Genomic DNA, 23,616 nt, shown 5'->3' with positions numbered 1-23,616 from the left:
CGCGTTTTTCGTTTGCTCCATAATCCCACTCCGCGCTTCGTCAGACTTGCTATTCCTGCAAGTTCCTCAACAGTATGGCCACACCAGCATCTGATGTCAGCTACCGCATAGCGACAGACGCGGATCTCCCACTTCTCGTCTCTTATCGCGAAGAGTGCGGGTGGGGCAAAGATGCCCTCCTCGCTGCCTGGACCGACCCAGACCGGGTGTACTGTGTGCTCACCGCGAACATCGACGGGGAGACCACAGATGTGGGAATGGGATGCTGGTATCTGCATCAGCCGGATGACCTGGAGTTGGCATGTCGGGATACGGGTGTGATACATTTGGGTGAGCTCGTCGGCTCTTTTCGTCCACATCATTATTACTGATCGACTTTACTGTGACATCGAGCTGATGCATCCAGCTTCTCTGTTCATACGACACGAATTTCAAGGACGAAAGTTCGGAACGGCCGCCATGGACCTCCTGGAACGCGGTGCGGTCGTCGATTTCGGAGCAAAAATCGTCACACTAGATACTGTCGCCTACCTGGTTGTCATGGACGAGACCAACACCTATTGTGTGGAAGATCCTACCAAACCTGGAAGATCTCAAGCTTGGTACAAGTCTCGGGGCTATGTACAATTTAGAGTGAGTCCTCCAAGCTCTAAGCGCATTTGGAAGGCATCTGCTGACTTGGTTGCAGGATCATCGTCCACTGTTTCCTGAACCGTCGCCAAACGATCCAGAACGCTTGTTGATGGCTATATTCCTCCGCAAGACTGCTGAGCAGATCCGAGGCGATCAGGGAGCAGCATGAGGAGGGATCGGCGTGGTTGAAACCAAAATGGGATGCAGACGAGGAATGTGGAGCGGCTCCGGGTGGGGCAGCGAATAACCCTTCCCCTTCGACTTCACTCAACCAATCAACCACCTCTCTCCACCGTTTAGAAGTTCAATGCTTCATCCAGGTCCCATAGACGCCTCCCGCGTACCTCAAGATGTATGGGCCCGCATCCTACTCTTCCTGCGCCGCCCAGTCCCCGAAGCCCTCTCACGTCCTCGAGACCGCTCCACTCTGCGCCAGCTCGACCTTTCACATGCCCGGGGCGTCTGCAGGGTCAGCATAGCTTCCCCTGACATACACTTCCATGCTGATCGAGTAGATGTTCTGTATGATTGCTACACCACTCATGTTCCGCGTCATCGTGACGGACGATTTCCCTTCCCTTATCGGCGGCGTCGACTTCCCATCCCCTACCTCTCCTCTTCGCTTCACTAAACGCCTTTACATCGAGTACAGCGACAAGTCTACACCACCCTCGTACCTCGGTCTTATGGGTGACTTCCCCTGGGCGGGCTGCGGAACCCTCAATCCCGTCGAAGAGCATGGATTGAGGATGGCAAACAGCATGGCGGAGGTCAGGCGGTTGACGGCTGCCCTGCAGCGAGTACATGCGGTGGGACTGGACGAGGTGATGCCTCGGCTACGGACCGTTGCGGTAGCCTCGATCTGGGGCAAAGAGAGCGCAGACTGGCAGCTCTACAAGCAACACAGACGCCATGGGGATGAAAAGGAGATCAGGACGGAATCCTGTGCCGAACTCTTCCAAGACGTTCTGGCGTGCTCTTGTGTCACCGCCCAATGCATTCGGGACATCAGCGGACCTCTCAGCATCTCCAAGATCGCCACCGTAACTCCTTATCACACTATGCCCTCGGCGACCTATCATTTCGGCTCCCCCTACGGGCTACCTCACTCTGGACCGGGACCCCACGGCCCAGACGGCATGTACTTCACGTCCGAGATCGAGGAGCTTCCCCTGGTCCTCGGCGGGCGTGTGAGGTGGACGTCGGAACTGGGGGCAAAGGAAGACTTTGCGAGCTTGGCGAATTGCGTGCAATAAATGACCGGCACGATCGCTTTGAACCGGATGGGGCAAAGCATGGATGGCGGAGAGAAGACCGCGATCTGTCTTGAGATCTTCTCATTCTCTCCAATCTGGTCGAATTACCTGCCGCAGGGAAAGCTGAGCGATGAGCTCGTCGCTCGGCTCGGTCTCGTGCCCGCCGAGACCGAGGATAACGATGAGCAAAGATTCCTCTTGACCCAGGAGCAGGAGCGACAGCTGGCGGACGCCCTGGGCACGGTCCTCACAGATGAGCTCGAGAAGTATGAGGGGAAGTACGATGTTGTGAGTTGGAGGAGCTATGCGGAGACGCCGATTTGTGAAGCGTGTGGGTCGGGCCGATCCTGAGCCTCGAGCTCAGGCTCTCATGCAGGTACGAACTATCCGTCGACGGCTGCTCTGCGCTGATGGCTGTCTAGGTGGCGGAGCGGAACGGAGACCCGGGCGATTCTGCCGGCAACGTAGTAGCGTCAGCATGTAGCTAATAAGGTTATAAGGTCAGGCCCAGGTCCGCATCTATTCAGCCTCATGTCCTCATGATCGATTCATATATATGTGGGATGATACTACTACAACTATTATCGTTACCCTTTCCACTATATCCACCCTCTAAACCACCACCTCCGCCTGCACCTCAACCGCCGGGTACTTTGTCCTCATCCTCATCCCCACCTCGTGCATCGCAAACCACATCGGTCCCTTTCGTCTCGTCTCCGCCTCTGGCTCCTCATCCGTCGAATAGAGGAATCCCTCGCGCACCATCGCGAGGTTCGCCTGGAGCTCCTCGACACGCTCGAGCGGGATCGCACCGAGGATCTGCTCGATATGGTCCAGATCGGTCGGGTGGACTTGGACTGAGAATTTCGTCCAGTCGAGAAAGTTTGAAAAGGGGAAATGGGTGCCTTCGGCGATAATGACGGGGATACAGCCGGCGTAGATTGCGTCGTTGGTACGTGGGGACCAGCCTGAATGTCAGCTTAGTCCCCGCTAATCATAAGAAGAAGAAAGCTCACCAGCAATTCCACGCGGTTGGGGGCAGAAACGAGCATGCGCCAGCTCGTTCATATAGTCCCAACTGTAAAAGACGCTCTGGGGTCCTGCCCCTTTAACGAGCTCCTTCTCTCCCGCACCACCTCGGCTGCACGTCAAGCGCATCCGATCGCTCTTGCCCGTTCCCCATGCGGTTCCGGCCCATGTGAGGAGCTTTGTCCGTTCATGCGCCGGCCGAACATTTTCGAGTCCGCCAAATGTCTCGCGCAGGGCGTTGGATCGGCAGGACCGAGCAGGGATGACGACGTCCTGGTGTGGCCGGTAGCAGGGCGAGTCGTAATCGCCCATGACGGCCATGACGATCGCGTCGTTGAGCGGCCAGTCCGGTTTGAGTTCGTTCTGACGAGCCGACCAGACCTCCCTGGTATGTCAGCTCTGTCCTGAAACAAGTGCTGATAGCCACAAAACTTACCAGGCAAACGAGCCGCAAATTCCCCAGTCGTGGGTGAGTACCATCCCCATCTTCTTTGTCCTCTCCTCGACACCCGGCACCCGCCTCTTCGCCTCCCCGACCAGGTCGTGCAGCATGAACGGCTGCCCCTTACACTGCTGATACACGGGCAGCATAATCAGATCCGCCTCTTCCGCCGAGACCTGCATCGACCGCATCGCCTTGTAGAGGACGTTATCGGCCGAGAAGCAGTGCTTGTCCCCCAGCTTGTGGCACTCCGCCGCCTCGACCGCCTCCTGGCCTTCGTACCCGTCAAGAACGTGGATCTTGATGAACTCGGGGTGTTTGGCGAGGTACGACCGAGCAGCGGGGAGGAGCATATCCTCGAAGGACAGCTTCTTGACGCTATCGACGAGTTTGGGCGAGTAGGCCTGGAGTGCGCCGAGCTTGGACGGGGACGAGACCTTGGGCTTCTCGACGTGTTTCAGAGCCAAGAGGGGGTTCTCGCGCCGGGAAGGACATTCGGCCCGGACGCAGCGGCAAGACCCGGTCTGGACGCAGATGACGGGCGCGGAGCAGTCGTTCCAGCATGCAGGCAAGTCGCGGACTGCCCAGTCGTGAGGACGATCGACGAGCGATAGGGTGTTACCCGATACGCTACTGAAGGAGGAGGGAGCCGACTTGGCCTCGGCGAATGACTGGAGCTGCTTGATGGTGTGACGAGCAGACTCGGTGGCGCGCTGACAGGTGTGAGCCCGGTGTGACGAATTGGCGGGGATCTGGCCGGTATGGCCAAAGTGGACGTCCGCTGACTCGTCTGTACTGTCAGCTCGGCCAGCAGGTACCGTGCTTGATTCAGCTTACAATCATCGAGAACCAAAGGCCAGTTCCCCTCAGTAGGGCAGCAGACCACATTGATGCGCATGTCAAACCGGTCCCCTCCGAGATGGTTGGCGTCCTCCAGGGCGAACCAAGTGGTGGAGCTCGAGACGTTGGCGACCGAGTGGACTTGCTTGTTGGCAGCAGGCAAAGTTAGGCGAAGAGCACTGGATTCACGAGCGACCTATACGAGTCAGCACGTTCCTCTCCATGCGAAGGCGAAGAGCTCACCTCCATGTCAAAGTCCGTCTCGAATCTCATGTCATCCTCATCGACAAGCTCCCAGCCCACCTCAGCATGCCCGTTGAGACCCCTCGGCGCGCCCAACCATCCCATCCCCTTCTCCTCCTCAAAGCTGACCCGGGCCTTCCTCTCGCCCTTCCCAGCAGCGTGCATGATCCAGAATGTCCCGTTCCAATTATATCCCGCAACGTACTCGCCATCCGCCTTGCAGTGCTTCCCGTCTGAGCACTTCATGTGGTGCAGATACTCGTCGTGCGCAAAAGCGACCTGCACGAGGCATCCCTCGAGCTTCTGAAGGTGCTTGTTGCGCTCGTCGGCGGGGTGAGACCGAGGGTGGGAGTCAGGCGCGGGGAACTCGGCGGAAGGAGCGCAGTTGCCGTGGAGGTAGTTGAGGGAGTAGGAGTGCATGGCCGAGGTGAGTTCCTGGAATGTCCGAGTGAAGCCCTCGGGGAGGGTGATGGTAGGTGACCAGCCGAGGAGGGAGTTGGCGACTGCATTGTGGTATTGCGAAGTGGCGACCGAAGTCTGGTGGTCCCCGATATCCATGATAGGCGACATGGCGTTCGTCAACTCCCTAGCCCGCTCTACCACCTGCTCAATCCCCCACGTCTTGCCAGAGACCAGGTTGACGGATGTAGATCCGGCTGATCCGCCCGCCTTGAGGTGCTGAATGGCCTTGAGGACCCCGTCGACCGCGTCGTCGACGTGCAGGAGGTCGATCGGGGCGGTATCCGAGTCGTACTGAATTGGCATGGAGGTGATGGCGTTTCCAACGAGGTGGGGGACGAACGATTCGGGGATACTGGACTCGTGCGAGTAGCCATAGACGTCCGAGAAGCGCAAAATCATCCCCCTGACCCCACTCTTGCCCGTCTGCTTTGACAAGACCGCCTCAAACGCCTCTTCACCCTTCGCCTTGGTCCGACCAAGCGCGCTGCCCGCTTTGCGCTCAGTGACCTCGTCGACGATCCCCTCGCCGTCCCCGTACACCTCCATCGAGCTGCCCAGGACGACCCAAGGGACTTGCGTACTCCGCCAGCTCTTAGCGGCACGGCTAGCGATCCCTTCCACCTGTTTCATGACGGTCTTGACGCCGCCTTCATTGACTGCGAGGCAGTCTGCCTCTTTTGGTGCGCACCATGCGTCTAGAGAGATGGCTGCGAGGTGGAGGATGCCTTCGAATGAGTGAGAGGAGAGGAGGGTGCGGAGAGAGGGTGATGAGGGGAGTACGGAACCGCGGTGATAGACGACATTTTCGGAGGGTAGGTAAGAGGGGACAGGAACGATGTCCAGGATATAAACGGTATAGTCCTGGGTGAGCCGAGGTATTAATGCTTGACCTGGCAAAGTCAGCTGCCAGTCCTGCCCTGGCTATGAGGAAGGAGAAAGCCTACCTAGCTGCCCAGCACCGCCTGTGATGAGGATCGATGGTCTCTTCTTCCCCGTCAACCGCCCCAGCCCAATTTTGTCCAAGCTCCACCGATCTGATGTGTGTCCGAAGTCCAGCTGCTCATCAATCATGTGCAGGCCATACCCATCCTCCGTCTCTTCGAGGTACGGGTGGAAGTTTGGCTTCTCGCCGTGTGACCGCGCTGGGGACTGGAGAGTGATGGGAGTCTCGAAGGAAGTGGAGGTCGCATGACCGAGGAGATAGATGGCCGCGGGGGCGAGGATGAGGCCGAGGATGAACTTGAGGCGGGGTGTCATATGCATCCTGCGTTGTTGAGATGGTGACATGGTGGAAGGGGAGGCTGTGGTTGCGCCGGGCAACAGGAAAAGCCAAAGGAGGGGTCTGAGCGGGTCAGCGAAGGCAAGCGAAAATTCTCGGCTGCGGGGGGCACACTGACCAGGCTGATAGATGTGAAAGGCTGGCTGTAGAGCAGCTTTCGCGGAAGAGTAGATGATAGGGGAGAGAGGTCGGCCAGCGTTGGATGATGACGATGAGAGAGGTCCGAGCGCTGGGCAAGGTTATAGTTGTAGATCACAGATCGTCGAGAGGCCTGCGACCTCCTTGCGTTTCAAGACAAGACTTTGCCGACCAGGACAATGAGCGATGAGAACAAGGAAGAGCAAGATGAAACGCTAGGAGCCGCCGCACAAGGCTGCTTGCATGACCGAACAAGACAAGAGGAGCCGCGGGAAGCCTTGTACTCTTTGGCTGGCAGGTGTAGATCTCGGGTAGAGTGCAGAGACAAGGAAGGCGTGAGACGCAAGGAGTGATCAGAAACCCTTTTTTCCGAAACGGGCGGCGCAAGTGCCTGAGAAGAAATGCCGGCACAGAGTCGACGCCCTTTCCTCGGCTGTCTCACCGTCACCGTCAGCAGTGAGGGAAGTGCGACGCTGATCAGCGACTCCCTGGCAGGATGCCAAATCCGCCGGGCGAGGCAAATGGATGACGAGGAAGGCTTGACAGGCATACGATGATATCGCAAAGATAGCAGTGGCTGGCTGCGAATTGCAGAGGCGCACGGTTTCAGCTCATCTGGCAGGACATGGCGTCCATCTGTCCTTCTACAGCTTCCGAGAACTTACCAGGCCCCGCATACCAAGAGTCGATCGTTTGGCGTCTCACCTCCCATTCAGACTCAATTCCGATCGGTATCGATAAGAGAAGAGATCTCGAAGATCCCATTCAAGTTTCCCATCGGATTTGTGGCAGGATGTTTCATCTTTGTCGACCAGCTGATCAGCGTGTTTCATTTTACACTTCAGGCATTCGGCCAACCTCGGATCCTTGTTCCCGTACTCAAAACTCCGAAGAACAAGGTCTCCCTATTGTCCGTAGACTCTCTTACCCGCAACCCTCCTCTAAGTATGCTCTGCAACTCGGATGTTTCATGAGGCTGCCCTTGCCTTCCCGCATAACGGCATGGACGTTTCATTGGTGTCAGAATTACCGAATGCGGCGAGTATCACTCAGCGTGACTGCCGTAATAGGTAACGCCCTTTTTCGGACAAGGATCACTGAGAGTCGACAGCCGAAGTCGAGCAGCAGGCAAGGCAAGGCAAGGCAAGGCAAGGCAAGCGCACAAAGACCGAGTCAGTGGGGACCGCAGCAGGGTGATCCAATACTCAGACCTCAGCGAACACCGGATCATTTTGCTTCAGCAAGGCCGACTCTGTCCACCAGAGGCCCGGCCGCCATATAACCCAGAACCGCCACTCCGAGCCCGAGCTTGAGCCGAACTTTGAACTTTGACCTCCACTTCCTTTGGACTTTTGTATTCACCATCACCATCACCGTCTGTTGTCGATACCGTCCACCTTCCTCTTCTTCGACGAGCCCTAACACGTACTAGGCTCAGCGAACACCGCCACTATGGCGCCCTCCGCCCCGCAGTACCAGCCGGTACCCACCACCCCTTCCGTCTCTGTTGGCGATGCCGCCACTCCCTGTTCCACCACCTCGTCCTCCCCTCCCTCATCATCATCACGGCGGCGATACTCTGATCCTGCCTCCCGGGGTGGTCTGCTCGCCTCACCAATACCGCGGGGCATGCGGTTACGCCCCATCCCGCTCATACTCGCCTTTATGGTGCTCGCCATTCTCTCTGGCTCATTTATACATCCCACCCCCCGATCATACATCGCCGACTACCTCTCTTCCTCCACCTCCACCCTCAATCCTTCAACAGCCCTCACCTCCAACGTTCAGCCAGCGACGGGCGGTCTCCCAGCTCACCTCGGAATACCGATGACACTGGAAGCGAGGCTAGCGTACCTGCTCTCCCGGCCCGCGTTATGGCAGTGGGAAGCGGAGCTGCCCAGCCGGCACGGCTGCCCCTTCTACACATATAACCGGAATACATACTTCTTCCACGAAGGCAAGCCGGAGCAATGGGAGCAGGTGACACCGACGGATGTCAAGCGGTATAGGAACAAGATTGTCGAGTACATGCGGGGCGTAGAACGGGAGGGCGGCAAGCTGGTCTGGGAGGATGGAATGGATGCGCATGTTCCCGCAGCGGAGAGGAGGGGTCTGATATACACTGCTGGAGATGGCGTGAGTTGCTGCTTCAGCTTTCTCCAAATAGTGGCACAACTGATTCTATAGCCCGCGCTCAACCGGCTCCGACTGTGTCTGCACATGCTCCGAAAAGTCATCGGCTCCAAGATCCTCGTGCACGTCTACCACTTCAAGGGCGAGCTGGAAGAGCCAGGACTCAAAGACGGCTTTGAAGCGGACTACGATATCAAATTCATCGAGGTCGGAGGAAGGAGACAGGACGGGAAGAGCTGGAGTGAGTTTTGGGCATCTGAGACCGACAAGCCCCGTTGAGAATGTCACTGACTCGTCAGACATCAAGAACATCGCTTTCCTCCACACTCAGTTCACCGAGTTCGTGTACCTTGATAGCGTGAGTTCAGGAGCTTGGACGCTCGTACCAGCCCGGAGCTGACAATGCAGGACAATATCCCCCTGATTGACCCGATGGAGCTGTTCGAAGGTGCCGAGTACAAGCAGTCCGGCAGCGTCTTCTGGTCCGACCTGAACAAGGATCACCGTGAGTCCAGCTACAGGAGCCGTTCTTCTACGAACCTCCCAGCTGACATCTCCAGCCGATAATGCCATCTTCCGAGTCATGGGCCGAGATTGTACGGACGACCACTGGCCAGGAGAAGCGGGTCAGCTCGTTTTCGACAAGAGGGCCAATAACGGTCTCAACCTCGCTGTGCTACATCTTACCAACCACATGATGGAGGAGGACAAGATGTACGGGTTCCTGAGCTACGGTGACAAGGATACTTTCGTAAGTCCCAGCCCTGTCTCATCACAGCAGCAGAGGCAGTAGCTGATATTCAGCGCTTCTCCTTCTACGCCCTCGGACTAGACTATCAGATGGCGCCCCGGATCTTCGCCTCCGCCGGCGGCTACCAAACCGAGAACGGCGAGGACAGCCACGAGTTCTGCGGACACACCATGCTCCACTGGGCCCTCACACCCTCCTCCGAAGCGCACAACCCGGCGTATTCCCCGAAGCCCGCTTTCCTGCACACCATCCTCGCCAAGCACCGATACCACCTCCAGCCCGAAAAGCTCTTCACGCACGTCCGAAAACCGCGCTTGGATGGCATTACCGATCCGCGCTTAGTACGGACGTACTATGAGTGGACGGGCCAGTGTTTCGGCATCACGCTCAAGGGGCCCGATGGGACGATGGGCGTGGAGGGGTCCTGGGGAGATGGGCAGGGCGTGGAGATGATCAGTATGGAGGAGCTGATTGGGGACAATATGGTGTGGAGAGAGTTGCAGGAGTTGTCGAGGACGTTTGTGAACATCGATCACTAGGCGGGCAAGGCTGAGGGGGTTATCTGGGCTTTTGGATCTATTTGTTATATAGTATTATCAATGCATTAATGACATCTCGGAGTACTCGAGACACAAGTTCCGGTTCAGCGCGAGAAGACCTCTATCTTCATCTAAGGTTCAGCTTTCCACGATGATCTCCTCAAAAGAAAGTGCCTCCCATCCTTCCCCCTCCCGTCTCCCCTGCCCACCTCGTCCAACCAAGCATCCCTCCTAGCGACCTTCACCCCTTCCATCAACCTCCGATCCATCTCCTCTGCCCTCCCCCGCTCAAACTCAAAGTGCCCGTACGCGCCCGCCGGGATCCGGACTATCCCAGTACTGCTGATCTCGGCGGAGGCGCGATGATGGCGATTGTGCCGATGGCGAGGAGGCTGGTGGGCGGGGGAAGGAGTGCGGATCTCGATAGACGGGAGAAGGGAGGTAGAGGTGGCTGGTCCGGAGCCGCTTGGTCCAGCTAGAGGCTGGGAGGGAAGGGAGTGGGAGCGTACTCCGGTAGGGAAATTAGATTGTGCAGTTGGCGGATTGCAGACTACCGGAGAGTTGGTGTAGGTCGGCGGGATCGTCGGAAGTTGTTGCTGTAGCTGCGGCCCAGGGGCGCAGTAGCTAGGGCTGACGTACTGCGAGACGAAAGGCTGATAGACCGATTCCGGGGACATCTCCCTTCGCCGCTTCCGAGCTGGTTTCTGATCATCATCCGACCGGACCCGAGCGATACTGGCCACACTGCGTATGGAGACCTGGTGCGGCTCGGCCGCCGATAGGTTCGCCTGGGCCGTCTGGGATGGGAGATACTGGTACGCCTGAGCAGCCTGAGACCCGGCGGGAAGTTGGTACTGCTGAGCTGTGCCGGCGTAGCCCACGTGTTGCCGCGGAGCCATGGAGACCGGCCGATGATCCGCGAATGAGGGCACCGCCGGCGTATCCACCTGCATCGCCTCATCGTCATGTTCCGCCTCCGCCTCATCTCTCGCCCGCCTATGATAATCCAGCAACAACTTCCGCCTGCGCGCGGTCTGCCGATGTTTGGCGTACAAGAAGTTGTGGCACGCCTTGGTGAACGGAGGCCGAGACCGATGATGAGGTACCGGGTGTTGTGGCTGCCATGGTAGGTTGGTGGCCTCGAGGAGCCCGATATGGCCTGGTGACGGTACGGCCGCGGCCGGCTGAGGGGCATGGGGCCAGCCTGATGAGGGGATGGGTAAGGCAGCGGACTGCGGGTCGATAGAGATGGGCTGGGGGGAGTAAGAGCGTTCCGGCGATACTTGGCGTTGGAAGGGATGATAAGCTTGTGGTGGAGGCGGATGATGCGCGGGCATTGGCTGGTACGGCGTTGCAGAGTGGGATGGCGGTGCAATGAATGTGGGTGCCTCCGGAGCAGGAGCAAGAGACCGCCGCTGCTGTTGGAGCTGGCGAGCCCTCTCGAACTGTTCCTCCTCCACCCGCCCCATTCTTCCTTTCCCTTTTCCTGTCCCCTGGACATCCCGGAAGAACGTCCCGCCAGAGCCGTGCCGCCGCTTCGCAAAGCTTCTCGGGACACGTACAACCGTCGTACCCGTCATGTCCCCGTCGCTCTCGAAGCCGAGCATGGACATGGTCGAGTCGGAGCCGGAGCGACGGCGCCGGCGGGAGAGGTCGTATGTGAAAGGGGAGCGGTTGGTTTGGCCCAGGAACAGCTGTGGTGAGGGATGCGCGGGGTTCGTGGCTCTGGATTTGCCTTTGGACAGATGGTGAGGTGGGATGGGGTGTTGATGGTCTTGTAGATGAGACGTTCGGCTCGGCAGGGGTTTGGGGGTGGATGGGGTCTCGAGGCGAGGCGTCTGGATGTCAGCTTATAGTTGGCGATATAAGGTCGGCAGCTTACCAAAGGCGACCGATACTTTCGCTTCGTGATGGTAGCATCGCTGCTCCACCCACTGTTGCTCTCCTCACTATCGCTTTCCCGGCCTTTCTGGCCATACCGCCTCCCGCCTACCTTCGCAGATACTGCCGTGCTAGGCCTAGTCGGAGCGATAGGCGTAGTCGGACTAGGCCGAGCGGTCTCACCTCCGCCCGCAGTGACGCCAGTGTAGAAAGTGGTAGACGAGGTGAGTTTCGGAGGGGTGATGAGCGCCTCGTGCATCTGCCGGAACTCGAGTAGAGAGCGGGGGAGTATGGTCTGGAATGTTGATATGAGGAGGTTGAGACCCTGAGGTGGCCCCTGGAAGTCAGCTGACGTGCATAGCAGAGTTGCATAGGAAACTCCAGCTCACCTTTGGTCCACTTGAGGCGCTGTTCCGAGGAAGGATCTTGCCGATCTCGTGCGCGACGTGAAGTGCTCCTTCGGCCGCTTCGCCACCTCGAGGCGGGGCATCCGAGCCGAATGCTGGAGGCGGAGGACGAAGAGCTTCCTGGAGCTGCTGTGCCGCCGCCCGCTGTGCGTCCGTCTGAGGTGGGAGCTGCGGCTGTTGTCTCGGAACAGCGATTGGGATTCGCCATCCCCCAAGCGGGGGTACCGGACCGCTATGGATCCCTTGTCCACTGAGTGGCAAAGGACTAGAACCAGGATACGGCACATTCGAGACGAAGCCGACAGGCCGCATAAGCTGTTGACCGCCATGTCCTGTCCCGCCATTGTCGCCCGGAGCATGTACGGGCCGGAAGACGATATACGATCTGGTCCGGATGGAAGCGAGGGGGTATGGTGCGGACAGGATGGCGCGAGCGATTCGCGGATCGGCGTTGAGTGTTTCAGGCGAGGCTTTGGGCATGTCAGCGATGGTCTGTCTGGTAGGAGTGGGTGTAAAGGCAAGGGAAGGAGAAGAAGGGGGAAAGCGTACCATCATCGCTCGTCAGTGGTCGGGCTATAGCTGAGACACAGGGGTCAGTGGATCTTCTGTTTTGGAGTACTTGAGTGAAGGGGTCGGAAGTTGAGAGGCTTGAAGTTGAAGAAGCGGGGAGTGTTGTTGTTGTATGCCGCTAAAACGAGGAATGAGGAGGGATTGATCTGCGCAGATGAGAACATGAGAGAGAGCCGATGAGGTCTCGGTCCAAGCGGCGGCTTAACTAACGCGCACCTCACGGTCGGCCAAGCGCTGTGAGCTGCTGGTCAACCTCAAGGTGGTCTCCATCAAGATAGTATCATTAGCGCGGGAAGGAGGTCGATTGACCGGACCTTGACGATTCAAAACTCCACGCCGTGTTCTGCTCGGATTCGCAGCCGTCTAACCTTGATTGTGGGTTCTATCGGTTAAGGCATGACCAGAGATGGGATCTGGGCCTCCAGCAACCTTTGAACAGTCCTGAGCATGTACGAAGTGAAGGTGTAGAGCTTAGAAGATTTGGCCTTGCATGGTGCAGTTTGAGCTTGATCGGGCGAAGCCGAGACAGCATTCCTCGACAAGCGCAAGGCCGACAAGGATCAAGCTGTCTTCTTGACGTTGCATATCATCTAGTCCACAGCTATGACCACCGCTCTGTCCCCAGCACGACTGAACGAGAAGGTCTCCCTTCTGGCGAGTGGAGCCGAATTCTCGACTCCCAGGCGGGCAAAAGGGGCGGACGGCCTCCCCGTCCACTCCATGTCTGGCGGTCACACGACCCCTCGACCAAGAGACACTCGCCTAGCTATCCGCTTCCTCGCCATCCTCTTCCTCCTTTTCACCTCGACATGCCTTATGGTGCATCATGACGTCTTCGCTCCTCCAGCTGAACGGGTCACATCCCTCCATCCGCGCTTCTTGGCCGAATGTCACAGCTTGCTCAAGCCCCGAGCGGACACCCATACTTCCCGGCTCGAAGCTCTTTCGGCGGTCCTTTCCTCCTCTTCCACAGACACGGATGCGAAGGCAGTATGGCTCGCTGAGCCCGGTGCATCTGCCTTCTACTATACCGGTGCCTTTTCCAGCTCGGACTGGTTTCTCTCCGAGCGCCCCTTCCTCATCGCCATCTCCCCCTCCACCAACTCCTCCTCCTCAGCGGACATCCTCTTCCTCACGCCTGAGTTCGAAAAACTCCGTGCTCAGCTTCTTCCGCTTCCTCAAGAAGTACAAGCCAGAGTCAGATGGGTCAGCTGGAGAGAACACGAATCGCCCTATCTCGTCCTTGAGCGGGCGCTAGGGCATCAGACGGCTATCATACTAGATGGACGGGTGCGGGAGTTTGTGGGCGCGGGAGTGCGGAGTGCTTTCGGGTATGAGGTCGTTCGAGCGGGAGAGGGCATGAAGGGGGATGTCCAGGTGTTGAGGGAGAGGAAGGACGAGCGGGAGATTGGGCTGTTAAGGTGTGCGAATCAGGTATGTCCCCTCTCACATGTTGACACAAGTCGTCGTAGTTTCGAATCTCGAGCCGCTCTATACAGTATCATTACCCAAGGGAGAATCAAGCTCCAGAACGCTTTCTCGCCGAAAGAGCCAACGAGCGGCTTGTGATTCAACAATAATCGTCGCGGAGTCGCACGAGGGAGTAGGAGCTGACATGATCAGATGACTCTACATGCTATCCGAAAGACACGGTCCAGGATGCGGTTCGGGATCACCGAGTCGCGCACTGGCGAGATCCTCCGGGCGGAAATGCGAGCTGTCGGTCTGTCAGGCGGAGATGGGCTCGTGCTTTTCGGAGGTGAGCTGCCATTCCAGCTGCCTTTTCCGGGCTTAGGAGATCTGAAATGAAGCTGACTCTCCCGCAGAGAATGCAGCGCTGCCTCATGGGTCCGGGACGGACCGGAAACTTACCAAGATGGATATGATCCTCATTGATGCGGGAGGCAAGTGGGGAGGCTACGTAGCGGATATCACGAGGGTGAGTCTGCACTTAAGAGCCTGTCCCACGCTTCACCAGACTGACGATATACAGACCTTCGCCCTCCCCAAATCCCAAATCTCAAACCACCATCTCCGGATCTGGGAGACTGTCCGCCGTGCCCAACTCGCAGCGCACGATCGTCTCCTCTATCCCTCTCATCACGCCAGTACCAATACCTCCACCCTCTTCTCCGACCTCGATATCGCCGCTCGGGCAGTCATCTCGCACGCGTACCCCACCGCTTCCCCCGCAGAGCCGTTCGAGCCAGACTACTCTGTCTTCACCCATCGACTGGGACACGGGATCGGCCTGGAAGGGCACGAGTCGCCATACGTCGTACAGGGTCCATTAGGGTCCGGGGCGGTCCAGCCGGGCCACGTCTTCAGTCTGGAGCCGGGGGTATATCTGCCCCGAGTGGACGGGGAGGGGGAGGGGGAGGGGGAGGGCGTGGGCGTGAGATTGGAAGATTGCTTCGTGGTCACAGATCTGGGAGAGGGCAAGTTAGGTGGAAGATGGTTGAGTGGGCCAGTAAGAAGCTGGGGTGAAGTATAAGGTCCTATCTATGTGCAGATGCATTTTTGGGTGTTGGGTTGGTGATATAGCTACAATGACTTTTATTATCTACCTGTATTGTGTATCATCTATTCTGCTTGTCATCTTCTACTGTTACTTCTTCCTTTTACGCCAGAATCATCGTCAAAGCCTCATCCGCCTCTTCTACACACGCCGCTCCCAATCGTTTGTCCTCCATCGCCTCCCGCACCCGCTTCATCTCCTCCAGCCCCATGACATCGTCCAACGTCCACCGATCATCCCTCTCGGCCCCCATCATCCCCCTCACCACCTCCAGCAGCTTCTCACTGACCACCGGCAGCCCCGCCTCGGTGACCTGCCTATGGTCCCCCTTCTCTCGCGGCACATAGTGCTCCGCGAGGTCCGAGAAGTCGTCGTTGCGTAGCTTGACCCACCCGTCGCCGTTGGAAGGCAAGACGACATTGAGTGCCGCCTCAAGGACGAGGATGCCCAGGCTGAAGATATCGGCTTCGCGCCCGACCGCTCCGTCTCCGAGGGCTTCGGGACAAAGGTATTCTCGATCCCCTTCGACCTCGCGGTCAACGATGGGACTGGGAACAGTGATGATTGATCGCTCCTCCGGCTTGTCCGAGTCGATCTCGGACCACACGAAGCCGCCGTCCGAGCCGAGCAGGGGGAGCGCGGGGCTCAGATCCGCCGCTCGGCCAGCAAGGTCCGAGATGGTCGACATGCCAAAGTCGGCGAGTTTGAGTGAGCCGGACCGGGTGATGAGCACGTTGGAGGGCTTGACGTCCAGGTGGAGGATGTTGTGCGCGTGGACGTACTTGAGCGCGAGGGATAGCTCGGAGAGAAGCTTCCAGCACCGCGTTTCGCCTAGGCCGCCCGTGTCCCCCAAAGCATCGAGGAAGCGCGAGAGGTCGCCGCATTCCGCGAGCTCGGTTCGGAGATAGAGACGGTTCCGGTGTTCCCAGGAATCGACAAAGTGGATAAGGTGCGGGTTGGAGTCGAGGGATAGCGAGTGGAGGATGGAGACTTCTTCAAGCTGGCGGAGACTGAAGTATGAGCTGTGCGTCCCATGCGACTTGTGGGAAGTCAAGAGCTCACCGATTCTTGACACCAGTATATGGCTTGCCCGCCTTGACAGCCCACAACTTCCCCTCCTTCTTATCCCTGACCTTCCAGACCTGGCTGAAAGCCCCCGCGCCCAAGCTCTGGACAAGCACAAAGTCCCTATCCAGCCTGTTCTGCTTGGTCATTTCTTGCTCAGGTAGCGCCTTGTCCCCCGCCTTGTACGCCGCAGAGAGCATCGGGTTGCTCGCTCGGGCGACCGGGCCTTGGTGCTCCCTCATCCGAGCAGGGATGGCTTGCACCGAGGGCGGGAGGTCGACAGGGGTAAAGCTGGGTGGCGTGCATGCGGAGGTTGGGGTAGAGATACTGAGGATGGAAGAAGAGGAGACGAAGGGGTAGTAGCTGGTCGGTGTGGCCGGAGAGGGTGTGTGAACGCCATGGCCGAATGTAGGGACTAGGCTGTCAGCTGTGACTCTGGATGTCAAAGTGTGGAGCTCACCATACAAAGCCGGCTTGGTTGGCGTGACCGGGCTGAACCCCTTGCTTTCTCCAATACTCCCACAGCTCCCACTCGCCGTGAACATCGTACTACCCTTCCGCCTCAGCCCCCTCGTCCGCTGCGCGTTCTGCAACGCAGTAGGGACTGGGTTCCCGATAGTCGCGGTGGTCTTCGGCGGGGGACAGCTGTCCACGCTTGCGACAGTCCGAGAGGAGCGGGACGAATCGATAGTGCTGGCGGTCGAAGCAGGGGAAGATTTGAGCCCAAACTTTGGGATCTGAAGAATAGGTAGAGCCGACTTCTTCTTGACGAGCCCGGTTGACGCAAATGCCGCGGGAGAAGGCTTGATGTCGTCAAAGAGGGCCGGAGGAGGAGTGTGGGCCGATTCAGGACCGAGCAGCTTCCCGACGAGACCGACCTGGGCGCGAGGCTCGGTGACGCCTCGACGAAGGAGCGGGCGGAGTGGTTTGGCTCGCTCCAGCGTCGTAGTCGTAGCGGCTGTTGCGGGCTTGGGCGGTGCATCGGCGGTGACGAAAGTCTTGCGCCTGGCGGACGTCGCGCGGGGGAGTGGTCCGGGACTGAGGATATAGTTGGAGAGGTGGGCGCTTGGTGGCGGCTTGGAAGGGGAGGGAGCCTCGATGCTCGATTCGGACGAGAAGGACGAGTTGGCCTTGTCCGCTGAGGAGGAGATACCGAGTCCGACGAGAGTAGGCTGGGCGGCGATGCGCGCGGTTTTAGAGTCGCACACGGTTGACGAGGAGGCGATGAGGGGGCGGTTACAAGGGGAGCTGACGTCCTCAGTGTCCGTATCTTCGTCCTCGTCATTCCGACCGACCGAGAGACTGTCTTTCCGCGACAACGTAGGACGACGGACAGACATGAGTCGAGGCATAAAGTTGGCGAAGGGGGACTTGCGAGGTTTGGAGGGAGGGTTGTTGTCGGTGGGAGTGACCGACTTGGACGCCGAGCGGTTCATGAGGTGTTGGAGGGGAGAGATCTGGGGGAGCTTGCCCTTTGCTGATGCCCGGATAGGAGAAGGAGTAGCCTTCTTCCCCTTGGAGGCGATATGCAGAGAGTCCTCACTCCCCGAAGTGGCGACGAAGAGCTGGTGTCGAGGCGTTCCGGGGTGCGCCTCCTCCTCGATATGATGCTCGCCCCAGATGGTCACGCCTGGCCGGACTTTGTGCTCATCCGAGCTCCGACCGAGAGAGATGAGCGAGGCCGAGCTGGTCCCGCTACAGCTGAACTCATCCATCGACGCCGTGGAAGAGGACGAGCCGGATGTGTCACGCCGCGTCCGTGACGAGCGGGACATGGCGCGTACCGGGCTCATTTCTTCCTTCTCTCCCTCTTCCATCTCTGCCATCCACTCGCTCCCATGCATCCAGTCCAGCTCCTTCCCAAACGCGCCTTGCGATAGCCGTTCCGTCGTGGCCCTGCCGTAGCCGCGTGAGGGGGACTCGTCCGAGCTCATATAGCGGTATTGACCACCGGCGGTCTTGGAAGAGAAGGGTGAGCCGAGGAAGGAAGCGGCGTGAGGGAGTGGTGCTGTGGAGGGATAAGAGAGCTCGGCCGGGAGTGGTGGACCTTCCGTCCAGTCAGGCCGACGCGAAAGGTTCCGTGGCGTTTTGGTCTGGTCGTGAGGTAGAGTATAGAGCTCAGACATCATCTTGATGGATGCTCCTTTTTGGCGCTGAGGTGTAGGTGGAGATGTATGCGAAAGCGAGAAGTGTGATAAGGATTGTGACAACTATGCAGTCAGCATGACCCGTGCCTTTCGGAGTGTCTCATACGTAGATCTCTTCCGAGACATGGCATGACGCAGAAAGAGGCGCGCTTACAAGAGGGACCGAGAGTTCCCGCCTCCTCGCCAGCCTGCAGTCCACATTGGAATTTTCAGAGTCGGGCCCGGACCGGTACGGACTAGTCATCACGTGTCTGTCAAATGTTATTGCGCGCTTGTCGCTGAGTGACGGACGAGCTGGACGAGGCCGTGAGCGATTGTAGAGGGGTTGAGAGGAGGAAGAGGGGAGTAGGGTCGAGCTGGAGGGGCGGGAGGAGGGGGACCGCGCAGAAGGTGACGGTGTCTGCCGGGGCCGCTTGGGCGAGGGTGGCGCGGCCAAGGTGGATGCTGAGGTGACTCTGGGACGGCATAGCGAGGATGGAGGGGCGCTGGCAGAGGGGACGAGTGCGGAGGGCATGTTGATGTGTGGTCGATCGATACAGCGGGTCGGAGATCGAGAGGTGGAAGTTGGGTCTGGCCAGAAGGGTCACTACGAGATTGGTGCACGAAGGTAGCAGACTAAATATGAAGAGGGAAGAGAACTGCGAGAAGGGAAGGAGAGAAGCAGTTACAGATTATGAAGAGAAGTATGATTAGGATGACTGTGCTGTACCCCTCCACCATGCTGTAGCGCTGGGTGGCTGAGGTGTACTTTTGGCTCGTGCCTGAAAGTGAGCACAAACAAACCAGTCGCCACCTGACGTCATGCCGTAACACATCTTTATTTCACGTGGCGAGTGGCGGGACCAAAATTACTGCACCCAAACATGGCTGGCAGGCAAGCCAGCCAGAGCATTCACTCAACTCATACCTTCTATACCTTTCACCTTGACAGCTTGTACAAGTATCCTGAGCTACCCCTTCCCCTTCGAATCGGCCAAGAGATATCACATCACTCCGTAAGCTCGTCGAAAATGCCCCCCAAGCCAGCATCCCGAGCTGCAAAGCCCGCCTCCAAGGCAGCTCCTTCGTCCAAGGCGGCGCCCGCGTCGAAGGCCAAGGCCCCCGCGTCCAAGGCAGCAGCATCTGGGAAGTCTGCCTCCTCGAGTGCAGCTGCGAAGCCTGCGTCGACTCGTGCCCCCGCGTCTCGTCGAGGAGCCGGTACGCCCTCAGCTGCGACCCCAGCGCCGGTGGCGGAGGACGAGGACATGGCGGAGGCGCCCAAGACCAACGGGGACGCGCCCAAGGTGGACACAGAGGCAGAGCAGAAGGAGCTGCATGCGCCAGGGAAAACGGCAGCTCCGGCCAAGGCGAAGAAGGGGAGAGTGGCGCAATTGGCCGCTGATGAGCCAGCTGCAAAGCGCAGGAGGTCAAGCGTCGGTATGGCGCAAGCGAATGCGATTCCCCAGCTCCCGGGTAAGCTTCCACAAACTCTACTTCGCAATCACGAGCAGCAGCTGACTCTATAAGCATCCTCAGATCCTCACCGCGCGCTGTTCGTCTTCGGGACCGGAGATATGGGACAGTTTGGCCTTGGCCCGGATGAGCTGGAGGAGATTGGTCGACCGAAGCTACACAGTTGGTATGTTGCCCCATCGTTTCCAAGTCAGAGTATGAGCTGATGATGAAGGTTTGAGGAGCAGATCGAAGATGGAAAACTCAGCCGGGATGGTCAGGCTGGCTCTGGAGGTCTCGAAGCTGTTGCATGTGGAGGGATGCACACACTCGCAATAGATGAGGCTGGTCAGGTGAGCTCAGATGCGCCTCCTTGCAACGAGAGTGGACTCGAGCTGATTGATAGGTCCGGTCATGGGGCATCAACGACAACGCCGCGCTCGGTCGGCAAACAAACAACGTCAAAGACCCCAACAACCCGGAAGCTACTATCCCGAATGACGAGCTGGAGAGTTACCCTTACGTCGTGGAGAGTCTACAGAAGGAGCAGTTCAGAGCGGTACAGGTGGATGCTGGGGATAGTATCTCGGTGGCGTTGAGTGATAAGGGTGCCTTGCGAGCATGGGGTAGTTTCAGGGTAAGCTGTGACCCACGCTGAATCTGTGTGGTACAGAGCTGACCTCTCAGTCAAATGACGGTATTCTCGGCTTTGACGGCAAGCCCAACAGCTCGCCTTTCCAGTACGAGCCCATGGCGATCCCATCCCTCGAAAAACTCAAGTTCGTCTCGGTTTCGTGCGGCGCCGACCACGTCCTCGCTCTTACCACCACCGGCTATGTCTGGGTCTGGGGCAACGGCCAGCAGAACCAACTCGGTCGCCGAATCATCGAACGGCGGAAGAAGAATGGGCTCGAGCCTGAACGTCTTGGGCTGCGGAACATCGTCCTTGCCAGCACGGGGACGTACCACTCTTTCGCGGTCGACGTGGAGGGCAAAGTCTACGCTTGGGGCCTCAACACGTTCCATCAGACCGGAATCAGTCCGGACCGCGGCGGCAACGAGGAGATGATCATTACGCCTACGCCGGTCGATTCGCTTCATCCTAGTCAGCACGACGGGGCGCGCGTCATCCAGATTGAGGGCGGGGAACACCACACCATCTTCCTGTTTGATAATGGCGAGGTATGGGGGTGTGGGCGGGCAGACGCGAACCAGATCGGCATAGGGAAGGATCACCCGGCGCAGAAGGGGCTGGAGGAGAGGAGGGAGGAGATCAAGACGGAGAAGCAGGACAAGGTGGATGCTGCGCAAAAGAAGCTGGACGCTGTCAAGGAGGCGCAGAAGGGCGAGGAGGAGGTAGAGGATGCGGAGAAGGAATTGCAGGGCGCGCAGGCGAGTCTGGCGGCGGCGATGGATGAGTATGTGCCGGAGCCTGTCCGAGTGAGTTGTTCTCATCTTTTGCCTTTGGGGCTTCATGAGCTGACGATGACGTAGATCTACTTCCCGCCCGTACCAGAAAGCTACGAAATTGTTCCCGAGTTCCCATCATACGAGGAGATTCAACAGGTCGACAACCCTATCGCCCACATCTCGTCGGGCACCCGGCATATCCTCGCCGTGTCCAAGTCGGGACACGTCTACTCTTGGGGTCTAGGCAGTGAGTCGTTTGCTCCCACATTCCATCGAGAACACAGCTGACAGATCTAGTGGGCGCACAGCTCGGACTTGGGAACCAGGAGAGTGCAGAGGTACCGACGCTGGTACGGTCTAAAGTGAGCTCTACTACACACCTCTTTCTCTGTTAAAGGATCGAAGCTGATTTCTCAAGTCGTTACGCCCGTACACGGCTCTGTACGCTTCGGCCGGAGGACAGCACTGCGTTCTCCTTGGCAAGAAGGGCGACCCGCATGCTTAGGTGTAACTCGTAGATTGGCATAATCGGACGGTATCTGTACATGTTAATATGATGTCAAGATAGATGTTCAGATCGGCTCCACTGCACTTCCCCTTGTCGCCGATCATCGTCTTATCGAGCTCAAATCTCCCTGCTGTTGCCGATCATGTGTTTCACGGGATCCAGATCTACCGCTCCACAGGTTTCATCCTCTGCTTGACGATCACCGCCGATCGCTCTGACAGTGACTACCTCTCCAGATCTACGTCTTACATGACGCGTCAGCGGCACAAGCACAGCATAGTCGTCTTGTGGAGCGGTACCCCGGTGTGGGGGAACAACGCCGGGACTTGAAACGAGCTGAAACGCGATCTTTCCGAGACTTATCCGGATGACGGCACTCCCGGCCTGGCCGAGACTTTTTCCGTTACCCTGCCCTCTCCTAGCGTTTCATTTGTCGATCAGCTGCCCGTGGCGAGTCCAGGCTCTACGCCCGCAGAAAACCTGCAGCCACATCTGCCTCCGGGTACACGCTAGGGGGTTAATATACCAGTCGGGGGTTGTCACCGAGGTAGTACCATAGGTATGCTGACGGCTCCGAACGGCCGGATACAAGGGTGTCACGAAGAACATTGAGTCTGGAATTTGGTGCTGGGCAAGCGGAGCCGGACTCGGCGCACGTCACATGGCCATTCGGTGACTTTCTGACGATAACGAACCGACGCTACGGCCCTCTCGGCGCCGGTCCAGCATCAATCTTGCGCTCTGCTTAGCTCTGTCAGCGTCTCTGCAGGAATTGGCGCCGAATGCCGAGACATCCGCTCAAAGGTACTACTCGGTACCGCGTACCGCTCTTTCATGCCTTCCCCACACGCCATACGATCGGGCCGCAATGAAGCGTTTCAAAAAGGCATACCTCGGACGGACCATGTCGTAAACTTTTCGTTAATTAAAAGGCGACATGCGTTTCGTCCCCCCGGACAGCGGGAGCCCTGGGCAAAGAGCGCTTTCAACGGGGCTTCTCCCGCTCAATCTTGCTAGGCTGACGACGACAGTAAAGGGTGGATAAAGCTAGGCTATGATGCGCGGACGGGTGGGATCCTTCGGAGGTGCCAATCTGAAACGCGGTGCCTGGATTTCGAAAGGAAACCTTTCGGGGCCGGTGCATTTTCGACTTTTACCATGTCATGAGCGCGATCAGCGAGCTCTGAGTGAGGGGTCTAGAGGACAGGAAGGTTATAAGCTGCGATGAGTGGCTGATAAGGAGGGTTCTTCCCCCCCTTCCCTTGACGAGCTTTCTGACATTTGTACATACTCACTTTAGACGAAAATCGACAGCTTTCCCCTCGGTCCACCGCATCTCCACCGTCCACGCCATCTTATCGGCATCACGACACTATTGCAGCCTCATCCCTCCTTCGCTATCATTGTGAGTGACCTCCCGCTGTTCTGAGCCTTTCTGGTGGGCATGAGATGGCAGGATACTCACATGGGTTATCCCCTTCACCGTTCCAATCACTGACGGGATCAGGTCCGACAAGATTAGCTCTGGACCCGTCACGCCAAACACACGCACACACACAATCGATAGACTAGTTGTGTGGCCGCCATCTCGTGAGTTCCCTGACTCGCTCTTCTCATCATCTTTTCGGGCACCGTGCCTATCCGCAGCAGCTCCCCCGACCCGAGCTGACATGCAGCTTACTATCCAGATCCAACCCCTCCCCATCCCTCCGTTTCATCTCCCCGCCGACTTGGCCTCGCGGAGACTGCACCCCAATCCCGTTCTAGATCTATCGCGTAGCCGTGAGTCCTTCCATCTATGCAATTTGAGATCGAGGTTTGAGGAGCTACTTTGGGTTGGGCGGTTTGAGTGGCGTAGTCTCGGCTGGGCTTGTGTGCAAGCGGACAATCTACGGCTTTGGCGTGATATAGGCCCCGTAAAAGCTACTAAGGAT

The 23,616-nt window shown here is 58.2% G+C and overlaps 7 protein-coding genes across 7 annotated transcripts; 4 read left to right on the top strand and 3 right to left on the bottom strand.

Annotated features, from left to right (window-relative positions):
- Positions 1-74: 74 nt before the first annotated feature.
- On the top strand, positions 75-2,373 carry MKK02DRAFT_32462 (uncharacterized protein; the record flags this gene model as incomplete). The annotated part of the gene is made up of 8 exons (XM_053088505.1): positions 75-330; positions 407-633; positions 689-738; positions 776-927; positions 954-1,102; positions 1,149-1,880; positions 2,007-2,177; positions 2,266-2,373. The coding sequence occupies 8 exons, from the start codon at positions 75-77 to the stop codon at positions 2,371-2,373; spliced, it is 1,845 nt and encodes a 614-aa protein (XP_052947449.1).
- Positions 2,374-2,501: 128 nt separating this feature from the next.
- MKK02DRAFT_23645 (exostosin family-domain-containing protein) lies at positions 2,502-5,976 on the bottom strand (the record flags this gene model as incomplete). The annotated part of the gene is made up of 6 exons (XM_053086760.1): positions 2,502-2,857; positions 2,906-3,303; positions 3,355-4,150; positions 4,198-4,396; positions 4,444-5,795; positions 5,850-5,976. 6 exons carry the CDS (start codon positions 5,974-5,976, stop codon positions 2,502-2,504), a joined length of 3,228 nt encoding a protein of 1,075 aa, XP_052947448.1.
- A 1,798-nt stretch (positions 5,977-7,774) lies between these two features.
- Positions 7,775-9,745, top strand: MKK02DRAFT_43597 (mannosyltransferase putative-domain-containing protein; the record flags this gene model as incomplete). The annotated part of the gene is made up of 6 exons (XM_053092514.1): positions 7,775-8,458; positions 8,510-8,696; positions 8,755-8,813; positions 8,864-8,960; positions 9,016-9,206; positions 9,260-9,745. The coding sequence occupies 6 exons, from the start codon at positions 7,775-7,777 to the stop codon at positions 9,743-9,745; spliced, it is 1,704 nt and encodes a 567-aa protein (XP_052947447.1).
- Positions 9,746-9,849: 104 nt separating this feature from the next.
- On the bottom strand, positions 9,850-12,513 carry MKK02DRAFT_32458 (uncharacterized protein; the record flags this gene model as incomplete). The annotated part of the gene is made up of 4 exons (XM_053088504.1): positions 9,850-9,876; positions 9,955-11,583; positions 11,628-11,963; positions 12,016-12,513. The coding sequence occupies 4 exons, from the start codon at positions 12,511-12,513 to the stop codon at positions 9,850-9,852; spliced, it is 2,490 nt and encodes an 829-aa protein (XP_052947446.1).
- A 906-nt stretch (positions 12,514-13,419) lies between these two features.
- On the top strand, positions 13,420-15,097 carry MKK02DRAFT_24195 (peptidase M24, structural domain-containing protein; the record flags this gene model as incomplete). Its single annotated transcript, XM_053086856.1, has 4 exons — positions 13,420-14,037; positions 14,227-14,362; positions 14,430-14,542; positions 14,597-15,097. 4 exons carry the CDS (start codon positions 13,420-13,422, stop codon positions 15,095-15,097), a joined length of 1,368 nt encoding a protein of 455 aa, XP_052947445.1.
- A 127-nt stretch (positions 15,098-15,224) lies between these two features.
- On the bottom strand, positions 15,225-18,847 carry MKK02DRAFT_43594 (uncharacterized protein; the record flags this gene model as incomplete). The annotated part of the gene is made up of 4 exons (XM_053092513.1): positions 15,225-16,131; positions 16,184-16,601; positions 16,647-18,396; positions 18,488-18,847. The coding sequence occupies 4 exons, from the start codon at positions 18,845-18,847 to the stop codon at positions 15,225-15,227; spliced, it is 3,435 nt and encodes a 1,144-aa protein (XP_052947444.1).
- A 730-nt stretch (positions 18,848-19,577) lies between these two features.
- Positions 19,578-21,679, top strand: MKK02DRAFT_24144 (regulator of chromosome condensation 1/beta-lactamase-inhibitor protein II; the record flags this gene model as incomplete). Its single annotated transcript, XM_053086846.1, has 8 exons — positions 19,578-19,785; positions 19,840-19,951; positions 20,000-20,117; positions 20,171-20,401; positions 20,452-21,204; positions 21,259-21,421; positions 21,472-21,536; positions 21,593-21,679. The coding sequence occupies 8 exons, from the start codon at positions 19,578-19,580 to the stop codon at positions 21,677-21,679; spliced, it is 1,737 nt and encodes a 578-aa protein (XP_052947443.1).
- Positions 21,680-23,616: the final 1,937 nt, after the last annotated feature.

The sequence above is a fragment of the Dioszegia hungarica genome, assembly GCF_025882075.1.
Source record: "Dioszegia hungarica strain PDD-24b-2 chromosome Unknown MKK02contig_7, whole genome shotgun sequence".
NCBI classification, from domain to species: domain Eukaryota; kingdom Fungi; phylum Basidiomycota; class Tremellomycetes; order Tremellales; family Bulleribasidiaceae; genus Dioszegia; species Dioszegia hungarica.
The sequence above is the reverse complement of the archived record's forward strand: the minus strand, read 5'-3'. Positions and strand labels throughout refer to the sequence as shown.